Genomic DNA, 23,330 nt, shown 5'->3' with positions numbered 1-23,330 from the left:
CTGGTCAGCAATGGCCAGCAACATGCATCCCAATTTCCGGATTAAGAGTTGCTACTAGAGGCAGTGCTGCAGTAGATCTTCCTACTACGGAAACTAAGCTTATATCACGAGGAATGGGTATGAAAACTATATCTACTGGAGTAAGAGGACCTTTGCCTCCTGCGACTGTTGGTCTTATAACAGGAAGAAGTAGTTTTCCTATGAAGGGACTGTTAGTACAGATTAGAATCATTGATAATGATTGTAAAGAAGAAATAAAGGTTATGGTGCAATCTGTAAGCCAAGTTCAGATTAATGGAGAAATGATTGCTCAATTATTGTTGCTCCCGGTACTATAAACCACCCACCCTTCCTTTTAATAGAAAAGGGGATTTTGGATCAACAGGAAATAAAATTTATTGGCAGACTTTTGTGGGTGATGATAGACCAGAAACCACTATTACTATTAATGTGAAAGTGTTCTTCAGATTGGTAGATACGGGTGCGGATGTATCTATTATTGCTAAGCGCTATTGGCCTCAATCTTGGACATTGCAAAAAGTACCCACTGTGTTTACTGGAATTGGGACAATGACTGACGTATATCAAAGTACAACTATATTTGATGTGTTGGGTCCGGATGGACAAAAATCTACCTTGCAACCTTATGTTGCTGATGGGGGCCTTAACTTACGGGGACGTGATTTGCTTAGCCAATGGGGAGCTTTTATTCACATTCCTACTTTGTCAGAACAAGCAAAAACTTTGTATATGCACATGCAATACAATACTAGAAAAAAGGAAGGTCATAAGGGACTTGGATTTGACCCAAATCAACAAAATTCCAGCCAAGAAAATTTACCATAGGGGCCATTGAACAGAAGGGCTACCCGATGCCGATAACTTGGCTCACCAATACACCTGTACGGGTTGATCAATGGCCCCTTCCAATAGAGAAACTTAATGCCCTTCATCTTCTTGTGAAAGAACAGTTACCTCAAAAACATATTGAGCCTTCTAAAAGTCCTTGGAATTCTCCTGTCTTTGTAATTCAGAAAAAATCAGGAAAGGGGAGAGTGTTAACTGACTTAAGAGCTATAAATAAGGTTATGAGCCCTATGGGTGCATTAAGACCTGGGGTCCCACAACGGATTCCCAGAGATTGGTCTTTAATTATTATAGACTTAAAGGATTGTTTTTTTAACATTCCATTACATCCCTCTGATAGAGAAAAGTTTGCATTTTCAGTACCCTCTATAAATAATCAAGCACCTATGCAAAGATATCAATGGTGTGTGTTGCCTCAAGGTATGATGAACAGCCCCACTATATGTCAATTATTTGTACATCAACCCTTAGAACAATTGAGAGCAAAATTTCCAAAAGCAATGGTCATTCATTATATGGATGATATATTGTTTGCTCATGCTTCAAATGACAAACTGCAACAGTTTTTTCAGTATGCTGAACAAATTCTTCCTGAGTATGGCTTGCAAATTGTCCCCCCAAAAATTCAAAGGAATGCACCATATTGTTATTTGGGTATGAAATTGGCTAATGGACGTATTACACCACAAAAGGTGCAAATACGCCGAGACAAATTAAATACTTCAAATGATTTCCAAAAATTGCTAGGAGATATTAATTGGATACAGCCAACATTAGGAATCCCTAACTATATGTTAACTCATTTATTTCAAACATTAATCAGGAGATTCTGATCTGTCTAGCCCTAGAATCTTGTCTAAAGAGGCTGAAAAAGAATTGGCATTGATAGAGGATCAAATCTCTCAAGGGCAATTAACACAAATAGACCCTGACAAAGCTGTTGATTTAATTATTTTCTCAACCCCTCAATCTCCTATGGCTTTATTTTGGCAAGAAGGCATATTAGAATGGTTTTTTTTTACCTAATAATAAACAAAAGAGAATGCAAACATATCTCCAAAAAATTATTTCCATTCTAGCAAAAGGCCGTGTGAGGTTGTTACAATTAAAGGGGTCTGATCCAGTTAGAATTATTTGTGATCTTTCTCATGAAGAAATTCAACATTTGTATGTAACTAATCTTCAATGGCAAATTGCTATTAGTAATTTTCAAGGCATTATTGATAATCATTATCCTACTTCCAAACTGTTAATGTTTTTACGAAGAACCACTTGGATTTTACCAAAAATTGTGAAAACTGTTCCTATTGAAAATACATGTACAGTATTTTCTGATGGCAGTAGTAATGGAAAAGCAGCATACGTCACTTCTCAAAAAGAACAGCTTTGGCAGACTCCTTATTCGTCTGCTCAACGCACAGAGCTTTCAGCCATCATTAAGGTTTTACAAACGTTTCAAGAGCCCTTGAATATTATCTCTGACTCCGAATATGTGTGTTTAACTGTAGGTCATATTGAAACAGCTCATATTTTTATTACTGATGAATTGTCTCAACTTTTTGCCGACCTTCAAGCCCTCATTTGGCAAAGAAGTCAGCCCATATATATTACTCATATCTGGTCTCATTCTTCCCTTCCTGGTCATCTAGCTACCCAAAATGCAAGAGTTGACTTATTACTAGGATGTTTGTAGGATGCCAGTAAATATCATGCATTGACTCATATTAATACTAAGGGACTTAGACAAAAATTTCCTCAGTTAACGAAACATCAAGCTCAAGAAATTATTCGCACCTGTCCCACCTGTGGACCCTTGACCACAATGCCTTTTAAGGCTGGGACTAATCCCAGAGGCCTGGCTCCTAATCAACTGTGGCAGATGGATGTTACTCACATACCATCATTTGGTAAATTACGATATGTCCATGTCTGTATTGATACTTACTCTCATTTTTTGTGGGCTACTGCACAAAGTGGTGAACGTTTTCATCATGTTCATTCCCATTTGTGGTCTGCTTTTGCGGTGATGGGATGTTTCTTGAAAATTAAAACTGATAATGGTCCTTCTTACACTAGTAAGTCTTTTGCTTCCTTTTGTTCAACGTACGCTATTGAGCATGTTACTGGTATTCCTTACAATCCTACAGGTCAAGCCATAGTTGAACGCAGCCATCATACCCTAAAAACCACGCTTTTAAAGCAAAAAGGGGGAGATGATGGTATTAGAACCCCAAAAGACCATTTGGCAAAAGCTTTATTTACTTTAAATGTTCTTAATGTTTATAATTCACTGACACCTGCAGAATGTCACTTTGGAAAGTGTCAAACATCTACCATAGACACTGGAAATGAAAATTAACCAATATTCTGGAAAGATATTTTAAGCAATGAGTGGAGAAAAGTCAGGGTGAAAGTATGGGGGCGAGGCTATGCTCTTGTCATTTCAGAAAATGGAGAACAAATTTGGTACCTGCAAAGAGGATTAAACCTCGGAATGAAGAGATGGGGTCTACAACTTCTGATGATGGTGATCGTAAGTAATGAGGAAGCTGCAGGTAATTACACTTATTGGGCCTTTCTACCTAATCCCCCGTTACTTAGGGTGTTAACCTGGAAAGAGCCATCCTTTCCTATTTATCTGAATAAGACCCATACATTCCCTGGACCGATTGATGATCGGTTACCAATTAAACCTCAAGAGGAAGGACAAAAAATCTATAATCTCATATTACCTTTTGATTATCAACCTTTATGTATTGGTAACCAGCCTCCATGCATGTATGTGCAAAATTGGACTACGATTATTTTTTAAAATAATAATAAAAAAACTTTAGTGACATTATTTCCTTCCTATAATTATAAAAAACAGTTGAAAATCCGATTTATAATTGTCCACAGATAGACGTTGAAGATAATGAAAGATAGCAAGAATGCCATATAGGAAGAGGATCTGTCATTTTTAATGATTCCAATGGAATAGTGTGGGAAAGTGCCCCTATGGGGAGTCCCACCAAATATAATGGCAGATTTATTTGGTATGGTCTAAATAGTAAAGGACAGCAAGTTAGTAATGTGGAATACCCCTTTCATGAATCCCTTGATTTGGATGAAAAAATAATTTTTACCAGAAATCATAGTGTTTGGAAATATAAAGGGAAATGGATCCCTTCTCCATGGTGCAACATTACATCTATACATAAACAGAAGGATTTGTGGAAAGTTTTTCTAGGAATAGCTCCTACTATAGAATGGATTGGGAATAATAGCAAGAATGGTCAATATTTGCATTTAGATCAAACATCATTTTCAATTGTGTGTAAGAGATCCTTATGTGTTTGTGGTCGGAAAATAAACTATAACTGAGAATGCTCTATTTTATAAAAGTGGGGCCTTGCATACTTGTTTGTCTGAGAACATTTTACAGAATGGAGATTTCATTACAATGGCTCGAAGGCGGCAGGGAATGTGGATTCCAGTACGACTGAACTGAATTTGGCAATTGTCACCTGAGAGTTAACTGCTGTTCCATATAGCTCAAGAAACCCTGAAGCACTTGAAGTGATTTGTGGGACTGTTAATAGCTAGCATATTAGGACTGATTGGTGTCATTGCAGCTGCTGCTACAGTTACCGTGGCCTTGCATGAGATGGTGCAGACTCAACAATACGTGCATGATTGGCATAAAAATGTTGGTGACTTATGTCATAGTCAAGAACATACTGATGAAGAATTAAACCGTAGAGTTAATGATTTAGAGCCGGCAGTTTTGCATCTTGGAGATCAAGTATATAACTTAAATCTACTTAGAGGATTGAAATGTGATTGGAATGAAAGTAACTTTTGTATTACTCCACTTACTTATAATAATTCTATGTTTGACCGGGAAAAGATTAAAAATCATTTGATAGGTCATAAAGGTAATATGTCATTAGAAATAGAAGAATTACAAAAAAGATATTAGAAATGTCTCACAATCAGGTTGATGTAGTTGATAAGGATATCTTTAATGATTTGATTTCTTATTTCAATAAGTTTAGTCCAGTAAATTGGTGGAAGTCTCATAATTTTTTATCAGCATTAGTAATAGGACTTTGTGTGTTAATCTTGTTGCTTATTGTTGTTGCTTGCCTGGGACGAGAAGTATGTCGAAGACTGCACCATGTTGATGTGATGGGGCAAGCTAATAATTTGGTACTTGCAAAAAACCTGATCTAGTTCCCCATGGTCAGAGTGCTTGGCTGGTAGCCAATGATGGGTAAGACTCTCAGAGGAGGACAACCTAAGACAGGCACAGCCACCCTGACTAAAACAAAAAGGGGGAAATGTGGGAAACAAAGGCATGTTGTTTCCATAATAGCAAGTTACTTCCTTGACCACTGGGTCATGCTGTCCCTAGAGGTAAACGTGCAGGTCATGAATCTCTCAGGGAGATGTAACACTCTGGCGGAACCAGGACTTGCTAGTACAGAACAACCTGGGCAATAAGATTAATGAGTATATTTGTTTCAATAACATAATAGAACATTGTGAGCTTTGGTTACTATCTAATCCACTGTGTTATTAAGAATGATATAACGGTAATAGTTATCTAAAATAGTTCCTGCTTCTCACGATCGGTTGGGGTATATGAAGAAGACCCTGAGACCAATAAATATGTCTGATGAGCTTGAGGCTTCAATGCTCTCAGATCCCCTTATCCCAATCTCACTTTGTCTTTCATTCCTGATACCTTTTGGGTCCACGACTCCAACACCACATGGTGAGCTAGCCCACGTGGAATGCTGGCCCACACAGGAATGTGGCCCTGTGCAGGACTGCCGCCCTGTATGGGAATGCCACCCAGTGCGGGTAAAGCTGCCCTGCACAGGAATGCTGGCTGACATGGAGAGCTGGTGCAGCAATATGATGCAACAAGAGACACAGAGGAGAGAAAATAAGAAGATGCAGCAGAACTGGGAGCTGAGGTGGCGCAAGAAAGTAGCCGCCTCTCTCACACTCCAGAAGGTCCCAGGCTGGGTTCCCAGAGTCACCTAATGAGAATACAACAGACAGAGAAGAACGCACAGCAAATGGATACAGAGAGGAGACAATGGTTGGGGGGGAGGGGGGAAGAACTGAATGTAAATGGATTTATAGAAGGAATAACTGACTGGGGAGTGCTAACACTGATGCTATTCTAGAAACTGTAGATTTGCAGTCAAAGGAACTTAATGAAGACAAACTTATCAACATAAATGAGGAAAGTGGTTGCAACAAAAAGGATGGTGATATCCCAGAGGAAGTGACACCCATAAAATCTTCACTCTAAAGGAACTATTACAGATATTTTATGACATTAAAAGCATAAGGATAAAATAGTGAAAGTTGAGCCAAATTTACAAAGGAGGATGACAATTTAACAAGGCATACAAAAGATGCTAGCTCCATATCATAAGGTATATTATGGGAAGGTAAGCACTGTTTTAATTCATGATTTTTTTTTTTTTACATAGAATGCCTCTACATAATATGAATGTGTTCATGTGGTCATGGGGTATTGTCTCAGTGGGTGGAGACCCACAAAATAACCGACAGAATGTTGAATTCCCATCCTGGGGAGTCCTGCTACATTCTCTAAAAGAGTGGCAAAAATCTCTAGAGTACACACAAAGGAGGGCAGACCAATATGCCAGGCCCTTGATAGTGATTGTACTTATGAAGCTGGCTCTTGTGAAACTGAAACTTAGCCTAGTAATATATACTGTCTAAGAGTTACCTCCTGAAAACCTCCTTGTTGCTCAGTTATGACCTCTCTAAGCAAACTCTCTAAGTCCGCCAGCGTGGGACATGACTCTCGGAGATGACCCTCCCTGGCACCAAGTAGTTAATACCCAGCACCAACCAAGCACATTCAGAAAAAGACCCTAACCAAAAGGGGGAAATATTAAATACAAATGAGTATTAATTGCTAAGAGATTTCAAAGTGAGTCAGGATGCCATTCCAGAAGTTACACTTAATGTATTTCTCAGTAGTATCTCATTGACTGCCACAATAAATAGTGCCTCAGGCAGGGGTGCTCCTGAGAGTTACAGAGTCATCTAGACACTATAGGCAGGGCAAACAACCCCAGGAAATCAGCACCCTGTCAGCAGGCCTTACCTTGGAATGTATAACTTACCTCCCCAATGTGTCAGAGTTAGATTCATTTATAATTTTGCTACACATTGTGGGAAACAAAGGCATGTTGTTTCCATGGAAGCAAGTTACTTTCTGACCACTGGGTCATGCTGTCCCTGGAGATGTACGTGCAGGTGGCTAATCTCTCTGGGAAACATAACATTCCAGCAGAACCCAGACTTGATATCTCAAGTAACCTGGGCAACAAGATTAATGAGTATATTTGTTTCAATAATATAATAGAACATAATGAATTTTAGTCACTATCTTATCCACTGTGCGCTGTGTTATTTAGAATGAGGTAATGGGAATAGTTAGCTAGAATAGTTGCTGGTTCTCACAATTGCTTGGGGTATATAAAGAAGCCCCTGAGATTAATAAACTTGTCTGATGAGCTTGAGAAATCAATGCTCTCAGAACCCCTGATCCCAATCTCTCTTTGTCTTTCATTCCCGATACCCTTCGGGTCCGTCACTCCGACATTTGGCGCCCACTGTGGGGCCTGAAGTAGTGACTGCAGCAGAGATTCTTCCACAAAAGTATCGGGAACGTGGAATTGAAAACCTTCCAGAGAGGTTGAGGCATCCATCAAAAGGTGACTCGAGTCTGACCACACAGTGGTAAGAATTTTAATTAATCCTGTTTTCCGCTAGCATCAGGGTATGGGTAATCAACCAGGATGGATGGAAGAATATTCACAGGTACTAAAATCTCTTTTAAATACTGTCAGAGTTTCAGTAAAAAAGGCTGATTTACTTGAACTTTTTGCTCTAGTACAAAAACACTGTTACTGGTTTCAGCCACAAGGGAAAAATCTTTTAAATCTTAAACAGTGGAAACAAGTAATGAAGGTGCCACTTAGAGCATATCAAAAAAGAAAAACTATACCCCTGTCGGTGTGGGCTTTAGGACAGCAAACTGCAGCAGCCTTAGATCCTTCACAGTCTAAAGAAGTAGAGAAAGATAAATTACTGTATTTTCTAAGCCCATAAGTAAATTTTAAATGAAAGAAAGTAAATTGGAACAAGAACAGGAACTTGAGGCGAATCGGGAACCATCAGGTTTTTTCCCTCATCCTGATATTAACTCTTTCATCAATAAAAGCTCAGTGAAGTGTCCTAATGAAATATCTTCTGTGTATCCAGTACAACCCTCTGCACCTACTGAATTGCCTTCTGTTACTAAGCCTAAATTAGAAATGTTTTCAGATGTTGCCGATGCTTTGCCTTATGTTAAACAATTATTATCTGCTTTCCTTGTAACATTACATGCGATACCACCAGATACAAATAATTTGCAAGGGGGTGTCGAGTTTCATCCCAAACCAATACCTTTTAAACTATTGAAAGATTTAAAACAGGCAAAGATACTAAACAAAGTCACTGTTAGTGAAATCAGGCTTGTAAGAAAACTCTCTGTTAAAATGTTAACTAAGATAAGGAAACTGTTCTGGCAGCACTTCTGCAAACCCCCTGCTGTCTATATGACAATGTAGCTGTGGGCTAGTGGGGGTTAATAGAGTTAAGCCATGTTTCCATGCTAATTCTGATTGGGCTTATTTAACCAAGATAATAAAATTAGTACAAAATTTTTATCAAGGTTTAAAAAGGAATTTGCAGTTTTAAATCAATAGTTTACTCCTGAACTTCAAGTCTCAGTATAGTCTTACAGAATAATAATCCAAAAATGTGTGTTAATGGTTTAAACTGCTAAATTGGAGCTTAACTACATTTATGCTGCTCAAGTTATCTTACCTGATTGCTGATAACTAATAAAAATGTTTCCAAGTACAAGCTTGCATGTTACATGCAACATGGATTCCAGAAGAAATCTTAATAAGAACTTAAAAACAGCTATACCAAGAAAGTAAGAATTATGAGTTAATTGCAAACTGTATGTTTCTGTTAATGTGATGTAATTGTTTTGTGTCTGTTTGTTCAATGTCAGTGTATATTTTGATACCTCCGGATGGTAATATAAATTAATAAAAAAATTTTTAAAAAGAGCTCTATTCAAATGGCCAAAAATTAAATAAGCGCTTATATTAATACATAAGTCTAAATGTTAATAAGATCTCTACAATGATAAAAATTGTGAGCCTTGATTAACAAAATTATTATAAGTCTTTTTATAAAAAGTTGTTCTTCCTAGATTGAAATGAATAACTTATTTTTCTTCACAGGATAATATGAAGGATGTAAAACTTAAATGAATATTAAAGATTAAAAGTCTGTGAAAATGCTGACTGAAATTTAATAAGTTTTTTCTAAAAAGTGTGTTTTGTCCTAAAGTAAGATGGCTAATTTTCATGAACTCTTGGAACTTAAATGCATGTAGCAAGTTGTAAAATGTATTGTGGTAACTTTAAGTAAGGAAATGTGTTCTGTGAAGGTAAAGTTTGTCTTAAAATAATATAATTATAGTCTATATGGTTATAAATAATTATAAAAGGTCTTATGAAGCATTGTTTAAATTAAAGTGTTTAAATGGCTAATTCCAAAAAGTCATTATTAAACAAACCTTAATTAATAATAATAATAATAAAAGGTAATTTTATAATGGGAAAATTCATCAGCAGCCAGCCTCCCCCGACAACTTGCTTCTAGGGGACTGTTTCTAATATTGCATGCTACTAAGTCTTTAAAGTGAAGAAAAGTTTATTATTTTAACAAGCTTCTTTTGTGTTGATGGTATTATATGTTGTAAGAAGTTTGCCTGGTAACTTAGTATGTAAGATATATAGAATGTGTTTTTATTATTAAAGAAACAGGAAGTGATTTTATCCTAAGATAAAATAATTGGTTATTAAGAAAGAATAAAATATGGAACAAAACCTAGGTGAATACTGAAAGTGTAGAAGGTTCGTGGAAAAGAAATTTTTATGATTAAATTTAAATAAGATTTAATGGATCTATCTATAAAATTTTAAAAGGTTTAATATCAAGTAGTATACTAATGCAAACTTAAAATTTTGTTCTTTCTCAAAGCCTCTTAAGTCGTTAGTCTGTTTTAGTAGAGGTTTTTGTCCTGAATAATCAGTATACAAAGAAAGTCTGTTTTATCAAAATAGCTTCTTGTGCTTTAACCTTATCATTTCCACAGTGTTCAAAAAAGGAAGTTTTATCTTTATTAAAAGAACATAACATTCAAACCTGCTTTCTCAAAACTAAATCCTGAAAAGTAGCCTTTTATTCCAAACTTATTATAAGCGATTTGTTATTTTACCTTAAAAGATAAATTAGTTAAGTTTATTTAACATGTTATAAGTCGAATAGAAGGTGTTTAAAAGTGTTATAAAATGAACACGTTTTTCCTTTCCTTTAACCCTCTGTTAATTAAAGTTGTATGAGTAAAATGTTCCTATGAGTGCTTAAGAGTATATAAAGTTACCAATATATTTCAGCATAATATTAAAGAAAAGTACAATATGGTTAATTATGGTTTTAATTATTATAAAAGAGTGTGTGTCACAGAAACAACCTCTTATCATAGATTAAAGTAACAACACTGTAGTATGCAGCTATCCCAGACACTGCTAGTTTATTGCAAGAAGTTAATGTCCAGCTGTATTGCTATCACTTTGTTTTAAAACTTGCTAAGACTTTCTTTAGTGTCTTCTTAGACAAATCAAGCCAGCTGCATTCCTCTATCTGTAAAAAACCAACAGTAGACTTTTGCAGTGCTTTTCAGGGCTATGTGCATAGCCCAACCATCAATGCACAGAGCTTTCAGCAGTCATTAAGGTTTTACAAATGTTTCAAAAACTCTTGAACATTGTCTCTGACTCTGAATATGTATGTCTTACTGTCAAGCATATTGAAACAGCTCGTATCTTTGCTACTAATGAGTTATCTCAACTTTTCGCTGACTTGCAACATCTCATCAGGTTAAGACAGCATCCTATTTACATTACTCATATACGCTTTCATACCTCTTTGCCTCGTCCTATGACAGCAAATAATGCTCGAGCTGATTTATTAGCAGGGTGTTTACAAAAAGTGCTCATGATTACCATGTTTTAACTCATATTAATGCTAAAGGCCTGCGAAATAAATATCAAAAGTTAACAAGACTAAGGCGCAAGAAATTATTTGCACTTGTCCTACTTGTGGACCACTAACAGCGGTGCCTATTCAGGCTGAAACTAATCCCAGAGGCCTGACTCCTAATCAACTGTGGCAGATGGATGTTACTCATATACCATCATTTGGTAAATTACAATATGTCCATGTTTGCATTGATACTTACTCTCATTTTTTGTGGGCTACTGCACAAAGTGGTGAATGTTTTCATCATGTTCACTCTCATTTATGGTCTGCTTTTGCTGTGATGGGACGCCCCTTGAAAATTAAAACTGATAATGGTCCTTCTTACATAGTAAGTCTTTTACTTCTTTTTGTTCTACATATGCTATAAAACATGTTTCTGGTATTCCTTATAATCCTACAGCTCAAGCCATAGTTGAACGCAGCCATCATACTCTAAAAATTATGCTTTTAAAACAAAAAGGGGGAGATGATGATATTATAACACCAAAAGATCAATTGGCAAAAGCTTTATTTACTTTAAATTTTCTTAATGTTTATAATTCATTGACACCTGTGGAATGTCACTTTGGAAAATGTCAAACATCTAAGTGGACATTAGAAATAAAGACCAACCAATATTCTGGAAAGATATTGTAAGTAATGAATGGAAAAAGGGCAGGATTAAAGTATGGGGGGGGAGGCTATGCTCTTCTCATTTCAGAAAATGGAGAACAAATTTGGTTACCTGCGAAGAGGATTAAACCCCGGACCGAAGAGATGGGGTCTCCTGCAACTTCTGATGATGGTGATTGTAAGTAATGAAGAAGCTGCCGGTAATTACACTTATTGGGCCTATATACCTAACCCCCCATTACTTAAAGTGTTAACCTGGAAAGATCCATTCTTTCATATATATCTGAATAAAACCCATATATTTCCTGGACCAATTGATGATTGATTGTCAATTAAACCCTATGAGGAAGGACAAAGAATCTATAATCTCATATTACTATTTGATTATCGACCCTTATGCATTGGTAACCATCCTTCCTGTATGTATGTTAAAAATTGGGCCATAATTATCTTTAAAAATAATATACTCAGGTTATTGTGACTTTATTTCCCTCTTACAATTTAATTATGACCGAAAATCCTTCTTATGATTGTCCACAAAAAGAAAGTAGGGATAAAGAAGGATGGCAAGAGTGCCATATGGGAAGAGGATCTATTGTTTTTAATGATTCCTATGGAATAGTGTGGGAAAGTGCTCCTATGGGGAGTTCCATTGAATATAATGACAGATTTATTTGGCATGGTCTAAATAGTAAAGGACAACAAAAAATAATTTTTACTAAAAATAATAGTGTTTGGAAACAGAAAGGGAAATGGATCCCTTCTCCGTGGTGTAATATTACATCTATACACAAGCAGAAGAATCTGTGGAAAGTTTTCTAGGAATAGCTCCTACTATAGAATGGATTGTGAATAATAATAAGAATGGTCAATATCTGCATTTAAATCAAATTCATCATCTTCAGTCATGTGTAAGAGATCCTTATGTGTTTGTGGTTGGAAAATTAACTATAACCAAGAATGCTCTATTTTATAAAAGTAGGGCCTTGCATACTTATCTGTCTGAGAACATATTACAGAATGGAGATTTCATTACAATGGCTTGAAGGCGGCGGGGAGTGTGGATCCCAGTGCGACTGAACCGAATTTGGGAATCGTCACCTGAGAGTCAACTGCTGTTCCATATGGCTCGAGAAATCCTGAAGTGCTTGAAGCAATTTGTGGGACTGATAATAGCTGGTATCTTAGGACTGATTGGTGTCATTGCAGCTGCCACTATAGCTATCATGGCCTTGCATGAGACGGTGCAGACTCAACAATACGTGCATGAATGGCATAAGAATGCTAGTGACTTATGGCATAGTCAAGAATATATTGATGGAGAATTAAACAGTAGAGTTAAAAATTTAGAATCAGCTGTTTTGCATATTGGAGATCAATTGTATAATTTAAACTTAAGGGGATTGAAATGTGATTGGAATGAAAGTAACTTTTGTATTACTCCACTTGCTTATAATAATTCTATATTTGATTAGGAAAAGATTAAAAATCATTTAATAAGCCATAAAGGTAATATGTCATTAGAAATAGAAGAATTACAGAAAAAGATATTAGAAATGTCTCATAATCAGATTTATGTAGCTAAAGATAAGGATATCTTTAATAATTTAACTTCTCATATTAATAAATTTAATCCAGTAGATTGGTGGAAGTCTCAGCATTTTTTATCAGCATTAGGAATAGGACTTTGTGTATTAATCTTGTTGCTTATTGTGGTTGCTTGTCTGGGACGAGAAATATGCCAAAGACTGCACCATGTCGACGCAATGGGACAAGCTAATAATTTGGTACTTGCTAAAACCTTGATATAATTCCCCATGGTCAGAGCGCTTGGCTGGTAGTCAATGACGGGTAAGACACTCAGAGGAGGGCAACCTAAGACAGGCACAGTCACCCTGACTAAAACAAAAAGGGGGATATATAGGAAACAAAGGCATGTTGTTTCCATGGAAGCAAGTTACTTTCTGACCACTGGGTCATGCTGTCCCTGGAGATGTACGTGCAGGTGGCTAATCTCTCTGGGAAACATAACATTCCAGCAGAACCCAGACTTGATAGCTCAAGTAACCTGGGCAACAAGATTAATGAGTATATTTGTTTCAATAATATAATAGAACATAATGAGTTTTAGTAAATAACTATCTTATCCACTGTGCGCTGTGTTATTTAGAATGAGGTAATGGGAATAGTTAGCTAGAATAGTTGCTGGTTCTCACAATTGCTTGGGGTATATAAAGAAGCCCCTGAGATTAATAAACTTGTCTGATGAGCTTGAGAAATCAATGCTCTCAGAACCCCTTATCCCAATCTCTCTTTGTCTTTCATTCCCGATACCCTTCGGGTCCGTCACTCTGACAACACATGGTTCTTCTGTCCCTTTTATTTGAACATGAAATATATACTCATTAAATATATGTCCCAGAAACTTAAATCTTACAGCTGTTCATATATGAGTTGAGCCCTGAATCTCAGAGGAGTGCAGCCAACATTTGCTCATCAGTTCATCAGATTCACCAGGACAACCAACAAAAGGATGATGATGGACAACACCCATCCCCCAAAACAGAGAATATCTACAACTGCAAGCAAGACAGTTCCATCCAACTATCCCATGGGATCTAAGCCCCCTCTCAGTCAGAAGCAGACTGGGCATCACCATCCCTAAAGCCTCAAGATTGAGGAATGAACAATCATAAGAGGGGAATGCAACTATGGACTAAAGTAGACTTAATATTATTCTAGGAATGGAAGAACTTGTAACATTGATATAAAGGACAGTGCTCACCAGAGGTTCTGAGGGAGGGATAGGGAAGAATAAGTTTAACAAGGGGCATTTTGGGACACTGGACTTGTTCTGCATCATATTGCAATGATGGATACAGACCATTATACATTTTGTCAAAGCCTATAGAAACTGTAAAGTGCAAAGGGTAAACCATATGTAAACTGTAGACCATGGTTAGTAGCAATGCTTCAATATGTGTTCATTAATTGTAACAAATGTACCACACTAATGAAAGATGTTGTTAATGGGGGAAAGTATGGGAGAGGGAGGGGATGAGTTATATGGGAATCCCCTATATGTAACATTTATGTAATCTAAAGATTCTTTAAAAATAAAGAAAAAAAATAAAACACTTTACTTTTTTAATGTTTCTAACATTTTAAAACACAGTGTACTAAACATATATTACATTTATTATTTTTTTCTTTCCCTATACACTTATAACTGACAATAAAAGAATTTTTAATGTTTTGTCAAATTTTTTGAAAACCATGAAACAATCATAGATTTCCCCACAGACTGAGTTCTCTTTGCCTGGTTTCAGCATACATGGTCATTTCTATACTTCCACAATACTACGAAAACAAAGGACTATCTGCAAACTATTACATGATTCTTTTGTTCTATATGAAGTGATATAATATTAGTAGTCTGTGATATGACTAGTACATATACCAGAAACACTAAAATAATACAGTTATAGGTAATAAGGCAATAAAGAAGATGAATTGGAATCATATTTTTATATAACTTAAATAATCTAAAAGAAGATAGAATAGAAGGAAAAAGGGAACAAAGAACAGATGGGACAAACAGAATAGAAATAGCAACAAGGTAGATTTAAGCAAACTACATTCAAAATCACATTAAATGTAACTTGTCTTAACACCGCAAGGTAGAGATTATTAGATTGGATGAAAAAGCAAGATTCAACTATATACTGCCTACAAGAAATGAATGTAAATATAAAGACACGAATGGGTCAAAAGTGAAAGGATGAAAAAGACATAACATGCTAACACTAATCAAAAGAAAGCTGGAGTGGTTACATTAAACTCAGACAAAGATTTCAGAGCAAAGAGTATGACCAGCAATAAAGAGGATGATTTCAGACATTCCACTCCTAGGTATTTATCCAAGAGTAATAAAAGCATATGTCCATAAAGACTTGTCTACAATGTTAATAGCAGCTTTCTTTTGTAACAGTCAAAAAATGCAAAAAGGGAAGCGGATTTGGCCCAACGAATAGGGCGTCTGCCTACCTCATGGGAGGTCCAAGGTTCAAACCCAGGGCCTCCTGACCCGTGTGGTGAGCTGGCCCACTGCAGTGCTGATGCGGCAAGGAGTGCCATGCCACGCAGGGCTGTGGGGAGCCCATGTGCAAGGAGTGCGCTCTGTAAGGAGAGCCGCCCAGCACAAAAAAAGTGCAGCCTGCCCAGGAATGGCGCTGCACACACAGAGAGCTGATGCAGCAAGATGACGCAGCAAAAAAGAGACACAAATTTCAGGTGCCGCAGTACAAGCAGAAACAGAAGAATACACAGTGAATGGACACAGAGAGCAGACAATTGGGGGGAAGGGGCAGAGAAGGGGAGAGAAATTAAAAAAAAATAGCTGAATGGATAAACAAACAGGTATAGCCACACAATGGAAGAGCATTCAGTATTAAAGATGGAATTACTAATATACCCAACAACGTGGACTGAATCTCAAAATAAATACACTAAGTGAAAATGGCCATAAAGCAAGCACATGTAACAGAGTACATGCTGCATGACTCTAATTACATAAAAATCGAGAAAAGCGAAATTAATTCATTGTTTACAAAAAGCAGAGAGGTGGTTGGTTAGAAACGAGGGAGGGGGACAGGGGCCCAGGGATGGGAAAGAACAATTATAAGTGATACAAAGGAGCACAAGGAAACATTTGTAAATTATCTTGTAAATGTGTGTAAATTTGTAAACATTTGTAAATTATCTTGATTGTGGTGAAAGTTTCACAGGTGTATACATACATCAAAACTCATCAAATTGCTCATTCAAATCTAAAGACAAACAAAACAGATGGATTACAAGAAGGGCAGATGTTTGCCGAAATTACCTGTTCCTGGACTGCCAAAAGCATATAATATTATAGTTTGCCTTTGGTAAAAATACGAAGCCACAATATACTGGAATATGCTACCTAAGTAAGTATTCCTGAAACTTACTGCTCAGGATTGCCTCCTTCTTAGCTCGTTCTAAAGAGAATGCTTCCTTCTTTTGTGTGAAAATAAGAAAGGCAGAAATATTTGCCATGGCAGCCTCAAAGCAGAGAAGGAGCCTTACCACCTCCTGGAACCCCTTGCTAACCCTCCTCCCTCTCTGCCACCAAGCCCAGGCTAGCTGCTTCTTCCACACGTTCTCACCCTAATACAGCATTTAAGATGGACTGTATTATAATTACCTGTTTACTTTGTCTCCCCTGTTCACTGTCATCCTCTGGAGCAGGGGTTCTTAACCTTTTTGTTCCACAGATCCGTTTGCCAGTCAGGTGAAAATAACCAGCCCCTTACTAAGTCCACACTATACTGTATATTATTTAATAAATATATCACTCCTGCACCAACACGTCCCCACAAGAATAATGTTTTTTTTGAATTTCAGTTCAAGCTCACCGACCCCTTGTTAAGAACCCCTCCTCTGGGGGTACCATTGCTCTGTTACACTGGCATACAATAGCACTTAATATACACATATGAAATAAATGACACTTATAACATCAAAGAGCAAAATGCCATTCCATTTGACCACAACTATTTTAGCTGTGTAGAATGAGCTAACTCCTGCATATGAAAATAAGGCACTTTTTAAAAACTAATTTTTGGGAAGCAGATTTGGCTCAACTGATAAAGCATCTGCCTACCACATGGGAGGTCCAGGGTTAAAATCCAGGCCTCCTGACCAGTGTGGTGAGCTGGCCCATGCGCAGTGCTAATGTGTGCCATGCCATGCAGGGGTGTTCCCCACAAAGGGGAGACCCACGTGCAAGGAGTACACCCTGTAAGGAGAGCCGGTCCCTGAGAAAAAAAGCACAGCCTGCCCAGGAGTGGCACCACACACAGAGAGAGCTTACACAACAATAAAAAGACACAAATTCCCAGTGTCACTGATAGAATCCAAGTAGACACAGAAAAACACACAGCGAATGAACACAGAGCAGACTACAGGGCAGGGAGAGAAATAAAAAATCTTTAGAAAATAAAAATAAAAAACTACTTTTCAAGTTTACGTTCTAATTTAGTGAATTACAAATGGAGGCAACTTTTTAGAAATTCTGATGGGCAATCTTTAGAGCTTCCCAAAACAAAGACTGAAAAGGATTCACTGGGAGTTCCTTAAAAGATGTACCTAACTTTATTCAATTGATTGAAACGTATGCCTAATTTTCAACAAAGTATACTATTTACTGTTAAGAGAACCCTTATTCCTCTACTCCTGTCCGGGAGGGACCTTCTACTCCCAGCAGGAAACAGAATTGAAATACACACTCCTATGTCTGCTCACACCCTCAGTCAGGCCTTCCCAAATTAGAAGAACTGGCTAATCTGAATGATATAAAAAGGAAAACTAAATGTGCCTGGTTCAGTCCCTGGCTTTCTCCAACCCCCTTCTTTTTCTGACCTTCCTGCCTTCCAGGCGGCATTTTTTTTCGCTCTAGTTCCTACAGCAGGGTGCAGGCTGAACAGGGCAAAGATTATATTGACACTTACAATTCCGCCTAAATCCATATTAAGAAAGTAAGCCTTATTCAATAAAATAAAAAATCTCAGGAATATTAATGTGATTAGTGCCAGACCTTGTACAAGGCCTCAAATAAAGAGAGATGGTGAAAATATAAACAGGATCATTCATACGGATAATCTAATTAGAAGTTTACTCCAGTTAATGTACTGCTGACTACTATCCCGTTTTTACCTAATGGTTCATCCAGTTCTTCTCCACTCCTCCCCCCGCCTCCCATCTCCTTCCCCTTTCCGTTACAACTCGACTCGCTCGCAGGCTCGCCTAGTGTCCCCGGAATCCCGACTCCAGGGTATCCCAGCACGTGTCTGCCCCGTCGGGTACCCAGCCCCGATCCTGCTCGCTCTCGCTCCACTCGCTCCGGGCCCTGCTCACGCACCCAAAGACAGGAGCTCGCTCGCTATGGTCTTTCCAATGCCCGAGCCCCCGCCGGTGACGATGGCCACTTTGTTGCGCAGCAAGTTGGGCGCCAGGCAGCTCTTGCGGTTGATCAAGACGTTCATGCTTGCGGACAGCCTGACGGTGCCAGGAGAAGCAGACTCCGCCCGCCCGACTCGGGATTTTCAGTAGGTCTCAAGAGAAAGGTGGGGCAAAGGGCCCACGTGGCCGGCGAGGCCCCGCCCATCCGCGGAGGCCAAAGCCCCGCCTCCTCGGAGGGCAGGCGCGCTCCCGAGCAGCTGCAGCTTGATGGTCCTCACGCTCGGCCGGCTTCGGTCCAAGGGCACGCGTGGGTGAGACTCCTCGTTCTTTTTTATTTATTTAATTTTCCCTATCCCTTTGGTGGGGGAAATGCATTTAAAAAGGGGCGTGTGTTTTCTTTTAAAAATTCAATCCTCATGGTTGTAGCTCTCACCGTTAATTAAAATTAAATTCTCAGGGCATCCAGGAGAGGCTGCAGCTCCGGGGCCTCGCTGCGCATGCCGCGGCGAATGTCGGGTGGTCCTGCTGCTCGCTGCGGCTTGTAGCTGGGTGGGAGGGGAAGAAGAGGAGGTTTAGGCGAGGGAGAAGAAATGAGGCTTCCAGACCCTTTCATCCAGCCAGAGTGAGCCGGGAGGGGCGGGGTGGGGGCGGGGGATGGGGTAAGATTGCAGTTACCCACAGAGCCAAGATACTAAACGATTTTAAAAATAAACTCAAAACATAAAATAAAAAATAAACTCAAGCCCACCTCCACCTTGTTCACCTCTCCCCACCCAAGAACGAAGGGAAGCAGCAGCCTTTACCAGATTTCTTCAGCCTGGCTTCATAGCATTTTGAGTCCAAAAGAGGATCTTTCCTTGAAAATTGTCTGCTTCCTGCATGAACGCATTTGTAGCTGTGTGCTTGAGATGCTGTCCTCTAGGGCATTCCTTGTGCAGGAAAGCCAGCCTGCTGAGGATGGGAACATTTCTCAGCCGTGTTTTGATGCCCAATAACAGAGTGAGATTGCACCTGGACTGGCCCTTGAGACTTGGCTAAAAAACTTGGCGGGTTTAGGGGATGTGTTAGGAGCGTCGGTATTAACAACCGGTGCGCGATGCTATTTACAAGTCTTTTGTTAAACAGTGCTGTATTTTTCCCTGCCGGATATTAAAATAATTTTTTTTTCAACCAACGAAACGAACAAATGTCATAATTTTTTTTGTTGTGCCTACCACCAAGGAGTTACAAAGCAACTTGGAAATCGGTTGATAAATGTGGAATCAGACATCACTTCCTCCACTGGGTCCCCCCAGCCTTGCAGGTACAAGGCTGCAGTTTTTGTTCACCAGCTACACTTCCTCTTTGTCCACCCCTTGCCCCTCCCCAACCCCTTTATAGAAACCTTTCCCCCTCTATCCTTGTTGTGGACAGGTTACAGTTTACATTCATCAAAGAAGGAAACAAATGGTTTCTACTTCCCATATGGCAAGTAAGTAGACGTAGCAAGGAATCAGTTACCTGGAATACCTGAATGAGTTATTTAGTCAGGATCAAATGGTAAAAATTCACCACCATCACCTCCTTTAAAAAATGTAAATTTAAATAGGAAAGTGCAAAGGATTTTTGCAGGGAAAAAATGTCATTTCTGGTGCTTTGATCCCAACATCAAAACTTTTTTTTTTTAAACAGGAAAATAAATAATGACTCATTTCTGGAGGGTATCATATTTCAGAAAATTCCAAGCTTTTTTTCTCGAGGGGAGGAGGGATCACATCAAATTCTTTTGAAAGATAACTTTATCAAAGAGATAATTTAACATTGTATATGACTTGTTCTGGACATGTGGGTTTACAAACTGTGTGGTCCCTGGTGGTCTGGGCACAGGATGTTTTCCAGTGACAAGGTGGCTAGAGCCTTTGAGCCAGTTATGTCAGCAAGGATGACAAAGAGCCATTCTTCAGCTCCAAGGAAATGGTTGGAGGAAGGGTTACAATGCTCAGTCAGAGAGCTCTTCTTTTTACAATCTGGGTGGAACCTGTGATGGAGAGAGAGGTGGGGTTTCTTCTAGATGCCTTTTGTTAAAAATAAGGAGAGAAGTTCTCTCTGCCTCTGCCTCTGCTGCTCTCACTCAAGGTTCCAAAGACTGCTAATCCCAAAAGGCTTGGGGCACAGCAATAGCTCTGATGCCTGGAGGTTCTTTGTTTCCAGATTTTAACTCTGGCTCCTCGTTGAGCCTTCTCTTCTCAGGGCAACCAGGCCATGCTGCATTGATGCTCTTTGGGCTGAATCAAATACTGCTCTTCTGTGCCCTCTGCATCACGGCTCCCTTTGCCCTAGGGGAAAGGCACTGCGATGATCCTCCACGTTCCCTCTCACTCACACCACAGTAGCAACACCTTCTTCTGAAATGCTCTTGCTACTCACCCATCTTCCCACCCCTCCTCCATCCCATTTACCTGATAACTTCATTATCTATCCATGGCAAAGCAGCTGCTTGCTCAGATGGACAGGCCTGTGGAATTCTTAACATTTAGACTCCCAGAATCTCAATGCTGAAGGAATGCCTTAAAGTATGAACACTCGTGAGCCAACTCACAGGAATAAACGCCTATCCAGCTCACAATATTCAGCCAACATTTGTTGAATGCCCACCATGTGCCTAGGTACTGTTCTAGGCATAAGAGATACAGTGCAGTGAACTAGACAATCAAGTTTCCCTGCCTTTGTAGAATTTATGGATTTTGGAAGTGGGAATGGAGAGTGGGAGGAGATGTGTGTGCCATGAGAGGTAAGACAATAAGCAAACAAAATATCAGGAGGCAAAGACCAGGTCTTAACAACTCTCACAATAAGGGGATGCTCAAGTTCCTTATAACCAACTTCCATCACTGCCAGGAAAAATTTCCTCTGTAGACATTCAGATGTTCCCTGTTTCATCTTTTTCTGCTCACAGGAAAGAGGAAGACCAAGTGCTCTCCTGTCTTAGTAAGAGAGCCTTTCAGGACCAGGTAGGTTAGGCAGTGACGAGAAGTGCTACTCACAAGACCAAGAAGGAACAGGCTATAGCCTGACCTGGCTCAAGGCCAATTCCAGGCACTTTAGAACGCTGTTCCAGTAGCATTCCAATCACTTGACACCAGTCTGAGCCAGATTCTTTTCCATCTTTATAATGGTGAGACTGTTTTCCTGAAAGGAGCTAATGGTAATATTCAGTGGTAAAATCATCAGCATCTTATTTCCTAGTTGACCTCATGCATCTAATGATGATAAACCAACAAGCATTTGGGAGAATCTGCCCACCCTAGATAGGTGCCATCTCACTCTTTGGGGAACAGACACACAAATCAGAGAGGATTTGAAAGAACAGCAGGGCTGGAACAAGGTAGTAGTAAAGTAACTTGAAAATGATGGTACACCATCCTCCCAGTGACATTAGTGCAGGTTGTCTGGGGTAGGGAGATGTGACAATTTGAAAAATGGTGCAAAAAAGTAACTCCTGGTCATTTATTACCCAATGGAATTGGTGTATCCTGATTTAGAAGTTTTATAAGTCAGAGACGATAAAATGACAGCCTGTTCACGTTTTGCTTTTTTGTCACATGGTAATTTCTTATATTTGGACTGATTGCCACAGTGAGAAATTAGGAACTCTCATGTGAAATTTCAGACAACCCATATCAAATGGGCCGATATTTCTCTAGGAAAGCAATCGGCTAAAAAGTAGATTTGGTGGGTAGAGTATTTGGGAACAGAAACTGTCCGTTTCAGTTGAGCCCTGAGCTCTTGTATTTACTACCACCACTCCTTCTTGTGCCCAGATGCTAAGGTCTGGCATCATTGCCATTTATTGTTCCAGCCATATACCATCCATTTGTGTTGCCTGCTTCCTTTCAGTAAACACAAGGAGAGAGGCTTCAAAGCTTTTTTCCTGGTTCCTCCACTTCCCAAGTCCATAAGTTCTGCTGAGTATGGGTTTGGAGAAGATACTGGATCAAGTCTGTACTAATAGCCACCTGGAAACACAGAACTAGGAAGAGGCCACAGGGAATTCATTCCTATTGATGAGTGATTCCTGAGCCAGCCGTGAACATTTGCAAAGGGGGTTAGCAATGGGCCAGCAGGAAGTGATGACCAGACTTCTTGCTAATGACTCAGCAATATTATATATTATAGATATTTTAGCTGTGTTTATTTGCTCACTGTGTGTTGCTGTGAGTCTTTGGATTTTTACTGAATGCCTAGAAGCTGTTAGTTTGCTTTGGTACATTGTTGACCATGCCATTACAAGTAGGGAATTGCATAGTATAGTGTATTGAGCTCTCCAGTGGACTTGTGGTGGGGCTTGATCCAGTATTAATGTGATATTCCTTGTACTAGTCAGCTATGTTAACAAATTCCTGGCTCCCCCAAAAAAATCAAAACTGTGTGAAACATTCACATGGGCAAGCTCACTACAAGGAGGGTGGTTCTGCATCTTTGGAGAGGTTAGAGGGTGGGAATGAAGGCTCTGGTCATACATATTTCCTGCCTGTGTTGGACCTTGCCCAAGTTGTGGATACTTGCTTTGGAGTGACTAGATTGGTGGTGGACCTACAGGACAGAGAGGGACCCATTCAGCTCTTCCACATAATGACCAATGTCCACTTCTCATAAGCCTGAAACTCCATGTGCTAATC

General features: G+C 39.0%; 1 protein-coding gene across 1 annotated transcript in view; it reads right to left on the bottom strand.

Annotated features, from left to right (window-relative positions):
* The window catches only part of PECR (peroxisomal trans-2-enoyl-CoA reductase), a 54,165-nt gene extending 34,568 nt beyond the window's left edge, over positions 1-19,597 (bottom strand). Inside the window, exons 1-2 of the mRNA XM_058300162.2 lie at positions 19,476-19,597; positions 18,632-19,217 (exon numbers count right to left, since the gene is read on the bottom strand). Of these exons, the coding sequence (XP_058156145.1) occupies positions 18,632-18,755 (124 nt within the window). The 5' untranslated portion in view covers positions 18,756-19,217; positions 19,476-19,597. The remainder of the gene's footprint in view (positions 1-18,631; positions 19,218-19,475) is intronic.
* Between the last annotated feature and the right edge of the window lie 3,733 nt (positions 19,598-23,330).

Source organism: Dasypus novemcinctus, chromosome 7 (assembly GCF_030445035.2).
Source record: "Dasypus novemcinctus isolate mDasNov1 chromosome 7, mDasNov1.1.hap2, whole genome shotgun sequence".
NCBI classification, from domain to species: Eukaryota; Metazoa; Chordata; class Mammalia; order Cingulata; family Dasypodidae; genus Dasypus; species Dasypus novemcinctus.
This window is presented reverse-complemented; position numbering and strand designations above follow the sequence as displayed.